The sequence below is a fragment of the Mus caroli genome, chromosome 4, assembly GCF_900094665.2.
Source record: "Mus caroli chromosome 4, CAROLI_EIJ_v1.1, whole genome shotgun sequence".
NCBI lineage: Eukaryota > Metazoa > Chordata > Mammalia > Rodentia > Muridae > Mus > Mus caroli.
This window is the reverse complement of record NC_034573.1, coordinates 107,267,320-107,284,182: the sequence shown is the minus strand read 5'-3', so window position 1 is coordinate 107,284,182 and position 16,863 is coordinate 107,267,320. Positions and strand designations below refer to the sequence as shown.

The 16,863-nt window shown below is 48.3% G+C and overlaps 1 protein-coding gene and 1 long non-coding RNA gene across 2 annotated transcripts; one reads left to right on the top strand and one right to left on the bottom strand.

The window, feature by feature from the left end:
- Positions 1-6,383: 6,383 nt before the first annotated feature.
- LOC115030903 lies at positions 6,384-11,988 on the bottom strand. Its single transcript, XR_003836507.1, has 2 exons — positions 11,906-11,988; positions 6,384-6,941 (listed from the first exon to the last, which is right to left on the bottom strand). It is a non-coding gene; the product is annotated as an uncharacterized LOC115030903 (long non-coding RNA).
- Positions 11,952-16,801, top strand: Hpdl (4-hydroxyphenylpyruvate dioxygenase like). The gene is made up of 2 exons (XM_021161132.2): positions 11,952-12,011; positions 15,236-16,801. Exon 2 carries the CDS (start codon positions 15,456-15,458, stop codon positions 16,569-16,571), a length of 1,116 nt encoding a protein of 371 aa, XP_021016791.1. The 5' UTR covers positions 11,952-12,011; positions 15,236-15,455; the 3' UTR covers positions 16,572-16,801.
- The last annotated feature ends 62 nt before the right edge of the window (positions 16,802-16,863 follow it).

Here is a 16,863-nt window from a genome sequence, read left to right as displayed (position 1 = left end):
CTCAACTGAAGCTCCTTTCTCTGTGATAACTCCAGCTGTGTCAAGTTGACACAAAAATAGCCAGTACAGCCACCATGTGGTTGCTTGGGTTTGAACTCAGGACCTCTGGAAGAGCAGTCAGTGCTCTTAACCACTGAGCCATCTCTCCAGCCCTGTGGGCAGCACTTCCCATGTGCTAAGCTGAGTACCAGCGATCACCTCTCTCTGCTTCCTGACTGCTGACACAACGTGACCACCTCACACGCTGCCACTGTGTCCCCTCTTCAACAGTGAGCCAACATGATGCCTTCCTTCTTCCCTTGAGTGGCAGTGAAGGAAGCAGCTAATGGAGGACATGGCCCAGGGACTACATGAGCCCTGAGCCCTCTCCTCCCTAAGTCTCATCCTACTGCCAGCCTCAGAGGTTCCTCCCACTTTAGGTATCTGAAAGGAACAGGGTTGCTAGAGTCACCCTTTCTCTTCTTCACAGATAAAGGTGGAAGGTTCGTCCTTTCTGAAGAGCAGGAGCCGGGAGAAGAGTTTGGACCTCACTTCCAGTCTTCCTCAATCTTTCAGGATCATCTTGGTTACATCTGGGAAGTGAGAGAGAAGAACAATATTTCTTATCTATAAAACATGGGTTTGCTGGCTGGAGATCTAATTTAGATTATGATCTCCCACCATCATGTCTGGCAGTACTGCACATAAACTACAGTGTCAGAAAACAGACGCTCAATTTCCAGCTCCGCCATATATGACTTTGAGTAAATCATTTACTCTCTCTAACCGTTGGTTTTTGAGTGGAGAGTAAAGCAGCCACCTATGAGGTTTTAGAAAGAACTAGATGAAGTGTTAAAACTCCATAATTCTGTGAGGGCCACAGATATGCTAATCTGTCCACACCTATAGTTAATTGTATAGTCAAATACAGGCTATGCCCTCTATCAAATGGGCGTACAGATAGTTAAGAGACTGTAGTCTCTGTCCAGGTAGATGCATAGTAAAGATTCTGGCTGATGACCAATGGCACTCTGACCTGAGAATGTCAGAAAAAGAAATCATTGCATCAAATGCAGAGATAGTGAGTGGCACACTAAACCCCTAACCTACTCTGCCTGGGCCAGTGCATATGTCCACCAGCCTCAACGGACGTTGTGTCAGGGTAGAGCTTCAATCAGGTTGTGCCCACTGAGTTTACTGTAGCACTTCTCAAACTTCAGTGTGTCCCAAAGTCACCTGGTGATCTGGTTAAAAAGTGGATTCTCATCCAGCAGGCAAAGATAGAGGGGGGCCTGAAAAGCACCCAGGTGACCCCGAGGCCACCAACAACTCCATCTTCTTTAGAGTGACCGGCAACTGAGCTAGTCGGTAAGTTTCATAGAGTTTGTCTGCCTCACAAGTCAGTGGTGATCTGCTTGTTGAAAAGCAGCAATTGCGCTGGGCAATGGTGGTGCACGCCTTTAATCCCAGCACTTGGGAGGCAGAGACAGGCGAATTTCTGAGTTCGAGGCCAGCCTGGTCTACAGAGTGTGTTCCAGGACAGCCAGGGCTACACAGAGAAACCCTATCTCAGAAAACCAAAAAAAAAAAAAAAAAAAAAAAGGAGCAATCGCTATAACACAAATAGCATAGCTATGTTCCTATAGAACCACGCTCGCAGAAACAGGTGAGTGGATTTGGCCTGTGGGTTATAATTTGTTGTCCTCTGGTCTAATGTGCTTAAAATCAGCATAGTGTGTATATGTGTTTGTGGGGATACATGTTCGTGTGTGTGTGTGTGTGTGCATGTGTGTGTGTATATATTTGTGGGTGGATGCACACATACAACAGAAGTTGTGTGCAGTGTCTAACTCTACCAATTTCCTCCCTGTCTTTTAAAGATTCTATCTTTATTACTTAGGTGTCTGAGGGCTTTGCCTGCATGTACCTATGCACCGTGTATGTGCCTGATGCTGTAAGAATTCAGAAGGGAGCTGGAGCTCTTGGAATTGGAATTATGGACAGTTGTAAACAGCTAGTGTTCTTAACATCTGAGCCATCTCTCCAGCCCCTCCACCATATTTATTTGATACAAGGCCTCCCACTGAATGGCTATGCTGGCTGGCCAATCAGCACCAGGGAAACTCCAGTTTCTGCTTCCTCAGTATTAGGATCATAGGAATGACTCAGCCAGATTTGGATATAGATTCTGAGGCTCTAGCTTGGGCTAGGTCCTCATGCTTGCACAGCAAGCACTTCACAAAGTCAACCATTTCCTCAGCTCTAGAAAGCACTCTATGGCCATTCTTACAATGGAGACATTAACTTACCTCTAGACTTCTCAGGATCTACCTCCCTCCACCCACAATCTACGAGTTTGCAGGGGCAGTACTGCCGGGTTCTCATGAGGTAACACAGTGGCTGATGCAGGATGGCTGCTTGGAAGGACGTCACGTTGGGTCACATTGTGTTACACAAACTGTTGCGCTACAGGGGTACCCTCTACACACAAAACAAGGTGACTGGCATTCTCCAGTGGATGCGACTTGTCTGACCCAGGATGGGCTTTTATAGGCTTTACTCAGAATTCTAGAATTTAGTCTAGGAAGGTTCCTGCGTTGGTCCACCTGTCTCTTACAGCAGTAGCTCTCAACCTTCCTAATGCTGCAGCCGTTTACTACAGCTCCACATGTTCTGGTGACACCCAAACAGTAAGATTTTTTGTTGTTGTTGTTGTTGCTACTACATAACTAATTTTGCTACTGTTATGAATCATAATGTAAATTTTTTTTGGAGCTAGAAGTTTGCCAAAGGGGTTGCGACATACAAGTTGAGAACCACTGTCTTAAATAGAGCCAATGGAAATATTTATTTATTTATTTAGGTTTTTCAAGACAGGGTTTCTCTATGTAGCCTTGGCTGTCCTGGAACTCACTATGCAGACCAGGCTGGCCTTGAACTCACAGGATCTGTCTGCCTCTGCCTTTCCAGTGCTGGGAATGGATACATGTGTCGCCATCACCTGGGGATTTTTTTTTTTTTACTTTTACTTATGTGTGCAAGTGTTTTGTCTACATGTGTCTGAGTACCACATGCACGCAGTGCCCACAGCGGTGAAGAAGGCATCGTATCCCCTTGGCAGATACAGACAGTTGTTAGCTGTGGAATTGAATCTAGGTCCTTTGGAGGAGCAATCAGTACTCTTAACAACTGAGCAATATCTCCAGGCCCCGGAATTTGATAAGATTTAAAACAAAACCTGCCAGGCAGTGGTGGCGCACGCCTTTAATCCCAGCACTTGGGAGGCAGAGGCAGGTGGATTTCTGAGTTCGAGGCCAGCCTGGTCTACAGAGTGAGTTCCAGGACAGCCAGGGCNACACAGAGAAACCCTGTTTCGAAATACCAAAAACAAAACAAAAAAACCTGATACATAAATGATTGCAGGAGTGTGTACTTCTGTTTGAAACTGGGTCTGACAATCAAGTATTGAAGTTTCATAAATATTGCTATATCTGTATAATAACGCACGATCACTAGGTAGACCATCTTGTCAGCTGCATAGTAACTTCCAGATTCTTTGGTTAGGGGTCGGTGGCAGAGAAAATAACTTACCCCCTTGCACAGAAAGGGGCTTATTAGGAAAGTATGAGATGAGTCCAGGGTCCTGAGATGGGCTGAAGACCATCTGGAACCTGGTCTTCCAGAAATAACTCTCCACTTCACATAGCTGGGATTCGGGGACGGTCATAACCAGAATGAGAGAGTGCCAGATGCGTGAACCAGACAGAACCCTAGAGTCACTCGCTCTGGAATCGTGTGCCTCTGTCACATCAGATGAGGATGTCATTTCCTGCATGTCTAGGTCTAGAATGCATCACCTTCTAGCCATCTGGAGAAGCAAGATAAACGCCCCAGGCTCCCCTTCCACCTCCCCCTGCTCAACTCAGCATGATTGCATTTGCTTGATGGAAACTAACACTAGCAGCAAAGAAATCTGGGAAGTGATGCTCTAAACTCTGACTGCATCCCAGGAAGATGCCTGACCGGAGGGCCAGAACAGACACCTAGTCGGTATTTCATAGAATAAGCCACACCCTTAAATGACCACAAAGTTGTAAACAAGCTAGGTGGCAGTGGCACCAGCAGACCAGGCAGGGGCAGGTGGATCTCTTGAGTTCCAGGCCAGTCTGAGCTCCAGAACAGCCAGGCTACACAGAGAAACTCCATCTTGGGTGGAAAACACACAGAATTGTAAACCAGAAAAACATATTTTTGTGAAGAAAATGTAAACATGAGCAAACAATAGCACAGTAGATCCTGTACCTCCTGGACTGACGTGACATAGTTCAGACTTTCCCTTCTGCCACAGTTATACCACTCACGGCCACTTAAGCAACTGGAGTAACATTTAACATCCCAGTGGGTATAATGAGCAGACAGATTTGTTCACTCTCATTTACCTAACAAAGACTTTTTGGAAACTTGCTCTGTGTGTGCGTGTGCGCGCTCGAGTGCACACTTTGTGTAATGTCCTGAGATCCAACGAAGAATCACAGATGTTACCTTTTATAAGGTCAAGACTCAGGTAAGTCCTCTCTGACTTCGATGAGGCTAGACCAAGAGTCCAAAGTCATCCTCAGCTCCTGATTCCGAGACCAGTCTGGGCTATGTGAGACCGAGTTTCAAATAAACAAGCCAAAGAAGGCAAGAGGTGAGGGCTGAAGATGAGCATCTCGCTTGGGAGCTGTTCTCCAGGCAGCCTATTAGGATGTGTTAGGTGCCTCCAGTACTCAGGATTCGCAAAAATACTTCAATGTGCTTGAAGGAAAGCTATCTCTTAAGCCAATGGTGTCCTAGTTATAATATTTTCAACTTCATGCCAATTTGGTCACAAAATATAACTTGAGCTGGGAAGGTGGGTCAGCAGGTAGGGAGGGGCACTTGTCACAAAGACGGATGACCTGTTAGATTCCTGGAGCCCGAATGGTAGGAAAGGTGGCTCCTGCAAGTTGTCCTCTTGCAGTAACATGTGCACTGCAGCATGCATGCAGGCACACGCACACACACATATACACGCGCACACACACATACACAATCGGATCTACCTCAGTAGTACAGTGCACACCCAGCCTGTGTCTGAGGCCCCGGGTTTCGTCCTTCACATCACAAAGGAACCTTTTAATCTAGGAAGGAGCCCACAAAAATCACGAGGCTACCCTGGTCTCACCAGTAAGGGTGCTCTCTACACAGTCATGGATACTGTGATTGAAAAGACTCAGATAATGGCCTTGATTTACCTTTTCGGAGGAAGCTCAGAGTTACCGTGGCCTCCGGGGTTAGAAGGCGGGGTGCTGTTGAGGGACAAGATTCCTAGTTCTCCACGATGGCATCTTTGCTGTTGATGAAATATAGCCACCAAGGTAAAATCCTAACCACCAAGGTAAAAAGGTCAGGAGACCGGGCCTTTGAGGAGGAGAGGCGAGGCGAAGGGTAAAACTTTCATCAATGGGATTAGTGCTTTAACAAAAAGGACCGGGCTGCTCTCAAGCCCTCTTTATTCCATATGAAATCCTATCAAGTAGATGGCCACCAGAGGCATGACATCACCTGACACGGAATCTTCAAGTGCTTTGATCTCAGACTCAGAACTGAAAGAAAAGTGTTTATGCTGTCCAGTCTATGATATTCTGCTAAAGCAACTGACCGTGCCTAAGACAATCCTATGAATTTCACCGAGAAAGACCACGGCATGGCCTCATTCCTACAGCAATACCTGCAAGAAGAATGAGAAAAAAATATGAAAGGTTTGTACTAAGCAGCTGGGCTGGAAGAGAAGAAAGGGAAACAACTATGTGTCTTCTCTAGAGGACTTCCTCCAAGATGCGCGGATAGGAGCTAAAGGTGCATGTGGCCGTGCGTGCGCATGCTCAGAGGTCTTCCTCCAAGATGCGCAGATAGGAGCTAAAGGTGCATGTGGCCGTGCGTGCGCATGCTCAGAGCGAGGGACACGCAGGATCCTGCTGTTTCCTATTCCAACTCTGCTGGAAGTCTGGTTCCTGCTGTGGAGAGGCCTCCCGCCTGCTGGAAGAGACATTCCACTAAACTCAGGTACTGATACAGTCAACTCAGAGTGAGCCTGCAAGAAGAGGCCTAGGTATTGGAGTCCCTGAGTCCCTGTTGTATATAATCTCTCTCTCTCTCTCTCTCTCTCTCTCTCTCTCTCTCTCTCTCTCTCTTTCTTTCTTTCTCTGAGATAGGGTCTCTCTATGTAGCCCTTGCTGTCCTTGTCCTCGAACTCACTCTGTAGGCCAGGCTGGCCTTGACGTCACAGAGATCCGCCTGTGCCTCCCCAAGTGCTGAGATGAAAGGGGTGAGCCACCATGTCCAGTTTTCTTAGACTGTCTTAAAGCACTCTATACACAGTATTGCAGCTAGGATTATCTTTACTGTTATCAGATCGAAATGCTGAGGACACATTTCAAGGGATCCAAGCAGGAGACTGTGTCTTGGTTCAACGACTTAGAGGGTCCGTGTTCTGTCCCCTGTACGGGTTCCCTTTTCACTAAGCCATCATGAGCAAATATGTCCCTGTCCCTGAGTTTTCCTGCTGCTTCCATGGCTGAGCCCCAGGGGACTCTCCAGGCCCCAACAGCATCTTCACAAAAATCTCTGCTGGTTGTAGCTGTATTCTTGCACCTCGAAATCAGGATGAATTACTGTCTCTTGTTTCACCCTTGTCCTCTTGCAAGGCTGCTGCTCAAAGAAATTAATCAAGTTTATTAAGCATGACCTCACTTGTGAGGCCTGCTCCTGGTCTGCTGAGCTGTACCTGCCTCAGTCTCGGTTAGCGCTCTAGTGGGGGCGGGGAAGCCAGCCGGGTGGCCACATCTTTTGTTGTTTGCAGAGACGGAGGAGCACCGGACTGGATCAGACAAAGGCAGGGTGCTCCTCTATAGAAAGTACAGGGCCCTTTGTTGCCATGGCTGTGGAAAAAATAGGAACAAAAAGGATAAATGTTGCATCCAAATACACTAATAATTAACACTTAGCACCATGGATATAAAAAGCACTTAAGGCTAAATTACAATGAGCATAATAGCTATTCATTATTCAGCCCTGCTCCATATGGCATCCTGGCTTAGTAGATGGTGCTTGGGAACTAACTGGAGCCTAACTGCCCAGGTCTAAAACCCCATCCCACCATTTGACAGCTCTGAGACTGTGGCGGGCAAGTTACTAAAGCTCTCCAGCCCCAGCCTTTGCATCTGCAGAGCTCAGACAATGAAAGCACATAACACGCAGGGCCAAGTGAGCTCGCACTGTTTACAACGCAACTTAAGCCTGGTTGGCCAAGCAATAATTGCTCAGTAAATGTTTATGGCATTAAATATATAGCTTGGCCAATTTTAGGCCTCAAAACAAACTTGTGACGTATATATATTATCTCTATCAGTTGAGGAAGTTAATATTTAGGGGTTAAATGACTTTCTCAAGGTCATTGTCTTAAGGTTTCTATTGTGATAAAACACCAAGACTAAAAGCATCCTGGGAGAAAAGGGTTTATCTGAGTCACACTTCCATGTTGTAATCTATCATCAAAGGAAGTCAGGGCAATGCTAAGCATACACCCTTAGTCCCAGTACAGAGGAAGATGGATCTCTGCGAGTTCAAGGCCAGCCTGGTCTATACAGTAAGTTTCAGGATAGCCAAGGTTTCAAAGAGACACCCTGTCTTGACTGACTGATTGATTAATTAATTAATTAAAACTGTTTGAGGGGTGTTTGAATTTTGTTTTATAACATGAAAAGATACGAAAATTGGCTTATTATATGTCCCAGGGAGTAGATATGTGGCTGCCAGACTATTGTGTGGCCACTGTCCATTCAAGTCAGAACTAAGTCTATACACAACCAGTTCTTGTTTAATACGGAATTTGTAGCGAAAGCTCAACTTAAGAGAAACCATTGAGATGGTTCAATCCCCAGAATCCATGGAGGAAGGACTGACTCCCCAAGGTTGCCTCCAACCTACACACACACACACACACACACACACACACACACTGCATACACACTAACAACAATAATAATAAATAAAATACAACTTTTGAATGAATAGATAAATTGTACAATGTGCCTGGGAAGAAGAGGAGTTTTGCCTTGCCTTTGTTGTAGCCATTTAAGGAACTCAAACTCTGGGTGAGGTGTTGTATTAATGTAAACTAGGACATAAACATAATCTTCTCTATTTATCTGGGATTGTCTTAGTTTGTTTCGAGACACAGTTTTGCTATGTAGTCCTGGCTAGCCATTATTCATTATGGAGACCAGACTGGCCTCAAACTCACAGAGATCGGTAGATCTCTGCCTCCCCAGTGCTGAGTTTAAAGGCATGGATCTTTGCTTGGCTTCGTGGCCCATGCCTATAACCCAAGCAAGTTGGGAAGCTAGGACAACATTGTCCCGGGAATGTGAGTTCCCAGTCAGTCTCCTGAATTCCAGGCTATCCTGTAAGACAGTAGTCATTGTGAGACTGAGATTCTGTCTCCTTGAGGGGAAAAAAAAACCAAGTGGCGAACACCACTGACGAATCCCCATCCAGGTTCCTTCTTAGGTTTAGCATTCAGTTTTCTTTAAAGTGTCTAAAATTCAGCCCTGAAGAATCTGGGATGGTAAGTCACCACCCTATCAAAGCAGCCTTTCCAGGGAGGAGGGAGATTTCAAATCTCGGGGAAGAATCTGGGTTGTACATCACCCCTCCTAGCTTGCTGGGCGGGTAGACCAGACCAGCACCTCTCCTGGAAGCCAGGGCAAGAGCTGGTTAAAATGAGGCCAATGGTGACACCTAGAGGTCATATGAAAAACTGCAACTTTCGAACGACCTATTTGGCCCTTAAGGGCTTTATTTAGTTGGTTCATTCATAAATATTTACTGACCTCTCAGCACATGCCAACTCTTATGCTAGACACGAAGCAAAAATCCCAAGGATCTGAGAAGACATTTCAGTCAACTGGGATTTGTGCCGATGTCTACTGATTAAGAAAATGTTTACCAGGTCAGTCCAAGGGAAAACATTCAGGCAGCAAAGACAAGAGCTTGGGTGGTAACATAAAACCTCACAGGATTGCCAGGCGTGGTGGCGCACGCCTTTAGCCCCAGCACTGGGGACACTGGGGAGGCAGAGGCAGGTGGATTTCTGAGTTCGAGGCCAGCCTGGTCTACAAAGTGAGTTCCAGGATAGCCAGGGCTATACAGAGAAACCCTGTCTCGAACCCCCCCCCAAAACAAACAAACAAACAAAAACCCCTCACAGGATCTAATTATATTATGGGGGATGAGAATATTAATAAGAAACTAACAAACACCAAGCAGGAGCGGGCCAGTGAGAAAGATCAGCAGGTAAGGGGCCAAGCCTGAGGATCTGAGTTTGATTCCCCAGGATCCACAGGATGAAAGGAGAGAACCAGTTCCCCACGATAGTCCTCCCCCCCTCCCCCCCCCCACATGCAACATGACAAGAGCAGACCTAAAGTCTATACACACTCCATGCACAAAGTAAATACATTTCATTTGAAGGTTAGGGGAGCAGAGGGAAATAAGTCAATTAAAAAACAAAAAGGCAGGCAAGTTCATCAGGAAATAGTTCTGTCCTGAGCCTGAGCCTAAGCACAGTCGGACTTGACTGAAGAATTTCAAGCAGGGCAGGAAACTAGACCTCACCTCTCAGTTCTTACTCAAGTCCCTGAAGGCAGTTTAAAGTTACTGTATTGCCCCAGTTATGGGAAATAGTGGAGATGGAAGAGGAAAGAGCTGAGGAGTCAGAGGCATTACAGAGACAGAACCGGGACACACCTCGAGGTGAGGACTGTGGTGTTGGGAGGGGATCTGGCATGTGCAGGTCTCTGGCTCAGGCAGCTGCCAAGAGGATAAGACTACAGTGTTGGGTATGGTGGACTTTGAGGGACCCATCCAAGCCAGAAGAGCAGCTAAACAATGTCAGCAAGAGAGACATCTGGAGGAGGACAGTGAACAGCTAGGATAGTTAAGAACAGGCATAGGGGTCAGCACTTGGGTGGTAGAGGCAGGAGGACCCGGAGTTCAGCGTCTTCTTCCTCAGTTATACAGTGAGCTCAAGACTAACCAAGGCTACGGGAGACCCTGTCTCTATAAAAGATGATACACAAAAGCTGGCAGAAGAGATGCAACAGGGCCAGTGGGGGAGTGGGCACGGCACCATGGAACTGGGGCACAGACAAGGAGGAGAGAATGGTCAACTACATCAAACCTTTCCACAGTTGTAAGAGCTAAAGACTGAGTACCGAGCAACATAAAATCCGTTGATGATGTCGGAGCCTTATAGGTCGGCGTGGCTGGGGAAAGTCTAATTAGCACATTGCAGACAATTAGAGTAAGTTCACCCAAGCTATTAAAAGTACTTACCTGCCTGTGTAGATAGATTCTTTTATTTGTTTGTTTGTTTATTTATTATTTTCATGGTACTGAAGATAGAACCTGGGTCCTCATACATGCCAGCCAAGTGTCCTTTTTTTTTTTTTTTTTGGTTTTTCGAGACAGGGTTTCTCTGCATAGCCCTAGCTGTCCTGGAACTCACAGGCTGGCCTTGAACTCAGGAATCCGCCTGCCTCTGCCTCCCAAGTGCTGGGGTTAAAGGCGTGCACCACCACGCCCGGCCCTTCAATTGAGCAGTATCCTCGGTCTCTCTAAGTTGCCCAACTGTCCTTACATTCGCTCTGAAGGCCTGAATTAGCCTCTGGAGCAGCTGGGGTCACAGGCTTGTGTTACCAGGTCTGGCTAGTGTGTGTAATTTTCAAATGACAACTGGACCAGCAAGGGAGCTCAGCAGGTAGGGGTCCCCAGACCTGACAACCTGAGTTCCAGCCCAGGACACACAGTGGAAGAAGAGAATTCCTGGAAGTTGTCCTCCACTTCCCACCTGTCTGTGACACACACGTGCTGGCACACACACACGTGTAGAGCTGTATTTTGTGCCCCCCACCTGTGGTCCTAGTGTTGGAAGGCTGACTAGGAAGGCTGCCAGGAAGTTAAGGCCAGCCTGGGCTACAGAATTAGACCCTGTTTCAAAGAAACAATAAAACCAGGATATTGTTCAAGGGTGGTCACCACAACCGCAAGTGAAACTGTACTCCTAAGATCCCAACTCCCCATTTCCCCTCCTCAGTTCTGGAGGCCACCATTCATCTGTGTCTATGATCCTAACAACTCCAGAATAGACTTCATGTAAGTGGAATTGTACAGTATTTGACATTCTGCTTTGGTTTTGCTGTTTGGGGTGTTAACCAGGCTGGGACTTCTAGTATGCTAGGGAAGCAGGCCCTTTACATTGAAGCACTATCCACGCCCATCTTTCTTCCCCTCCCTCCTGCTGGTTCCTTTCACTTAGGGGCCCATTCTACAACTAAAGGAAGAAATCATCGGGGATGCCTCTACCCTGGCTTGAATATTCTCACTCCCACCTTACTGTGCACTTTAAAAGTTAAATTGGGCTAGGCAGGGGTGGCCACGCCGCCTTTAATCCCAGCATTCAGGAGACAGGCAGAAGGGTCTCTGATTTCAAGGTCAGCCTGGTCTACTGAACAACCCGGGTTACACAAAGACATCCTGTCTCCAGAAACAAAACAGCAAAAAATCAGTTAAGTTGGGGCTGGGGATGTAGCTCCTTTTGTGGCATGCTTGCCTAGCACGCATTGGGTCTTAGGTTCCAAGTTCCATTCCTAGCATTTCATAAACCAGGCGCGGTGCACACATATAATCCCAGCACTCTGGAGGCAGACATAGTGATCTCAGTTACAAACGCATTAGAGACCAGTCTGGGCTACATGAGGCTCTGTACGTTTTGTTGTTTTAATTCCTTAGTAAGTATGTATAGTCTATGTATATGCACAACTTGAAGGAAAACTAAGGTCACCTTCTCTGAGGTTTTTCTGGGCCAACCCCCGGCAGACAAGCGAGAAGAATGGAGGCGGATCCAAAACTGCCGTAGCTTCCGGAGCCGCTTCCGGCGGAAGAGAAAGGTAAAAGAGCACGGAGAGGACCCGGGAGGGCTTCAGAGTGGCTGATCCTTAAAGGAGCGGGTTGCTGGCTGGACCCGGGGCGGGGGTCGGACCGGGCCGGAGCTAGAGCCTGGAAGAACTAGCAAGCCGGCGAGCTACAGCAGTCCGCTAGGTTTAGCGTCGAGACCCGCAGCCTAGGCGCTGTTCTACGACTTGGTCTCAGCTTTCCACAGCCCAAGCTCACCCCTACCTCACCTGACCTAGCGGACTTAAAAAGCAGGAAGCTCCCGCAGTGACACGACCTTGTTCTCTTGCCCGTGGGCTCTTTTTCCGCCCCTACGGCTTCCTCCGTTTCACTTTAGTCTTGCTGACCCCAAACATAAGTAGCCCAAGCAGAGGGCAGGCATCATCTCCATAATCCTTGTGGTCTCCTTCCTAAGCAAGTGGGGCGCTAAGGGCAGTGGCCTTGTTTATACTCACGGTTTTTGTATTTGGAGCCCTTGAAAGCAAACTTCTGAGACTGGGTGGAAGGCTTGGAGGGTATAGATTGTGGAGCCCTGACTATAAAAACTCAAGCCACCGGGCTGGAGAGATGGCTCAGCGGTTAAGAGCACCGACTGCTCTTCCAGAGGCCCTGAGTACAATTCCCAGCAACCACATGGTGGCTCACAACCATCTATAATGAGATCTGATGCCCTCTTCTGGTGTGTCTGAAGACAGCGTCAGTGTACTCACATACATAAAATAAAAATAAATCTTAAAACAAAACAAACAAAAACCCGAAGGCACCCCTTTTTCACCCCAGCAGTCATAGCCATAGTATTTCCAGGTCCTCAGAATCCACCAAAATCAGGGCCTTCCTAAGTGCTCTGGGAGTGGTCCTACTATGTGATGTCATCGAGGCTACAGTCTTTTTGTGACACTCCTGTCTTGGTTGTGTCATGTGACCTAAGCTCACTAAAAGCCAGGTCAAAGCCACCTGGCCCTACACCATCAGACCCAGGTTCATGGGATAAAGCCGTATCTTGCTAGGTTTCGATTCCTTAGCTGTGTATGCCTGGGGGCGGGGGGCGGGGATGGGGGGGGAAGAGCACAATCTAGGATCTGATAACAGGGGCATTTGCTTTTTGGTGGGAAGGTGAGGCCACTGGCGTTACACTATCTAGTCTTTCATTTTATCTGCAGCTGTCTAAGGCTCTAGCGTGAGACCATGGGTAACTATCGGCCTCAATATGATTTGTGAAAACTGAGGTGGGATTATACAGATTTACAGTGAGGTTGCATTATTCAAGAAAACAGTAAGGCTGGGCACTACCTAGCACACGCCCCTCCCTAAGGCAGTCCCCATACTTTCCACAGTCTTAGAGGAATGAAGCTGAGGTCTAAGGGGTATGGGAGAAGAAAGGGCTAGAATGTAAACTAACGTCAATACGAGTATTTACCTAACATTCACAAGGCTCTGAGTTCAAGCCTTAGGGGGAGGGGGAGGTATAGCCACAGGGGATCAGGTATTAATGCTATTCAAGACTCCCAGAAAGGAGTCAGAGCTTGTTCTGGATCATTATCAGAACTGTTCCTTGACTTGGCTGCCTAATCTTTGACCCAAGTCAGTGCAGTCTCTGCCCATTCCCAGGTCCTCAAAGACACACAGTACCCTCTGGGAAGTAGCACTGATATTGTGTAATGAAAATAAAACAGTAGCTACAGCTACTATTGATGGAAACTTAGTGTCTCAACCACAGCAATCTGGGTTAGAGGTGACATGTAATTAAGTAGAGTGCTTGCCCAGCCTGTGTGAGACCCTAGCATTGCTCCCTAGCGTTGGGGTGAGAGAAAGCTCATTTTTGTAGATAAGGAAACTTGGAGAAATTATCCAACATGACCAAAGTCCTGTAAGTACACGTTAGAGATATTTCTAACCCAGGGCTGCTTAGCTCTGGAATCCATGTTCTTCTGATCACTGGTCAGAGGAAGAGGCCCTGACCTCGACAAGCCTCCTTGTCTAAGTCTGGTCCCCCTATGGCAGCCTTTTCTCATTGCCTGACAAATAAGTTTCTGGGCATGGTGACCTTCTCAAATGTCTTCTCAGCGCAATTGTTCCGAGTCTGGCCTGCATCTTCTCTCAGGTTTGCTCCCACATTTTGCCCTTTCAATGTCCTCTAACCTTCCAGCTGAAGTCCCACAAGACTTCCAGTTTCCTCATTCTAGTGATCTCATATCTTGAGTTCCCCTGGCTGATATCTTTAGGAAGGCCTGGGCAGTTCTTGGAGACCTACTAAGGCAATGAGCAATCGTTCCTTACAGGAACAACAAACAAAACACAGTGGTTTTCTAATCCCTCCAAAGCTCACTTAGACTTAGAAGTAGAATTGAAGAGTCAGAGTCAGGTGAAGTGGAGATTGCCAAATAGAGAGAGCTGTAAACGCTTGCTCTTCTATCAATTTCTCTGCCCTGTTTGGGAATTGAAAATCTGTAACTAAATATATATATATATATTTTTGTTTTGTTTTGTTTTTTTTTTGTTTGTTTTTTCGAGACAGGGTTTCTCTGTATAGCCCTGGCTGTCCTGGAACTCCCTCTGTAGACCAGGCTGGCCTCGAACTCAGAAATCCGCCTGCCTCTGCCTCCCGAGTGCTGGGATTAAAGGCGTGCGCCACCACGCCNCTCCCTCTGTAGACCAGGCTGGCCTCGAACTCAGAAATCCGCCTGCCTCTGCCTCCCGAGTGCTGGGATTAAAGGCGTGCGCCACCACGCCCGGCACTAAAAATATTTTAATGTTAAAAAATAAGATAAATTGAAATTATGTATCTTTTCTCATCATAATGCAATAAAACTTAAATCAAAGAAAAATAAATAAATAAAACGTTAACAGAGCCCGTTCTTGAACACAAACTTCTGAATTGTAAAGAACAAACACCAGGCCAACAAAATTCCATTTGTAGAGAAAGGACTGGGGCTCCTCCCACACACAAGCAGTCCTTAGCTCTAAGGTCGCGGGAAGAGAGCGCCTGGCACAGAGTGAAGGTGGCTATTGTGACTTCCCGGGCCCCGGAAGGGGTGGCTCATTGCCCAAGGGTGTGACCTGGTCCAAGGCCCTGTGAAGGAACTGCCCTTCGTGCCCACTGTACTCCGGGAGACAGGTTCTGGACGGAGGGAGTGTCAAAGGCGGAGTCTCAGGCTCCACCCCGACCTCCTGGTCCACCCCGCACAGTGTCCGCGTGGTTCTCATACAATTTACCCTGCAGAGCCTGAGGTCCTCAGCCGGCTTCTGGCTGAGGTGGCCCTGCAGAGAGGATCAGTCCCCCAAAGTTAGACTTCGCGACCTCTGCCCAGAAAACACGCTCTTCGGATAGACCAGGACTCCGCCGGCTTCCAACTACTAGTCCTGAACCAAGAGTCTTGGAGTTCTAAACGAGTGAGCGGCCCCAGAAAAACAGATCCGGGTGGCCGGCAATTGGGCTCGCCATGGCTGCGCCCGCCCGCCGTCTGTGTCACATCGCTTTCCATGTGCCAGCTGGGCAGCCCCTAGCGAGGGACCTACATCGTCTCTTCGGCTTCCAGCCCCTGGCGGTGAGAGAAGCAGGCGGCTGGAGACAGCTGGCCCTGCGCAGCGGGGACGCTGTCTTTCTAGTGAATGAGGGTACCGGGCCCCAGGAGCCACTGTACAGCCTGGACCCGCATCATTCGGTGCCCAGTGCCACGAACCTGTGCTTCGACGTGGAGGATGTGGACGGCGCCGCCCGCGCGCTGACGGCTCGCGGCTGCATCATGCCGGTACCACCCACTAGGGTGAGAGATGCACAGGGCACAGCCACCTACACAGTGCTCAGCTCTCCGGCTGGTAATCTAAGCCTTACGTTGCTGCAGCGTGCTGGCTATCGCGGATCCTTCCTGCCCGGGTTCAGACCTCTGCCTTGCACACCTGGCCCAGGTTGGGTCAGCCACGTGGACCACTTGACCTTGGCCTGCACCTCCGGCAGCTCCCCTACACTTATGCGCTGGTTCCACGACTGCCTAGGCTTTCATCACTTGCCGCTGAGCCCAGGTGAGGATCCGGAGCTGGGCCTCAAGGTGGCTGCAGGGTCTGGGCGAGGGGGACTACGGCTTACTGCCTTGCAGACTCCGCCGAATAGTACTGTCCCCACCCTCGTGCTGGCGGAGTCCCTGCCGGGACTCAACAGCAAACAGGACCAGGTAGAGCAATTTCTAACCCGGCATGGGGGGCCAGGCCTGCAGCACGTAGGACTGTACACTCCTAACATCATAAACGCTTCTGAGGGAATGGAGAAGGCTGGATGCCGGCTTCTGACTCCTCCTGAAGCTTATTACCAACAGCCCGGCAAAGAAGAACAAATCCTAGCCGCAGGGCACAAGCCTGGCCTTCTAGAACGGCAGGGAATCCTGCTGGATGGTGATAAAGACGAGTTTTTGCTTCAGGTCTTCACCAAGTCCCTCTTCGCCGAAGACACTTTCTTCCTGGAGCTGATTCAGAGACAGGGGGCCACAGGTTTTGGCCAGAACAACATCAGGGCACTATGGCAGGCGGTGCAAGAGGAAGCAGCCAGGGCCCAGGGAGCCTAACCCAGGCTAGAACTTGTCTTTGGTGCTCCTTGCCTGTTGGAACTGACACAGGCCAGCAGGAGCTGGACCACACCTCCACGGAACTACACCCAGATAGAAAGGCTCTAGTTCCCTTAGGGTCAGGTGTGATCTTCATCCCAAACAGTATCTGAGATGGGATTTAAAACAGCAAGAACCCCTAAAATGTGTAGGTAATATCAATAAAGGAATCCGGTCGTAAGACAACCACACTCCTGAGCCTCGGTGTCTTCCTGCATTTCCCTCCCACCCACCCTTCAAGTTTTGTGACTGT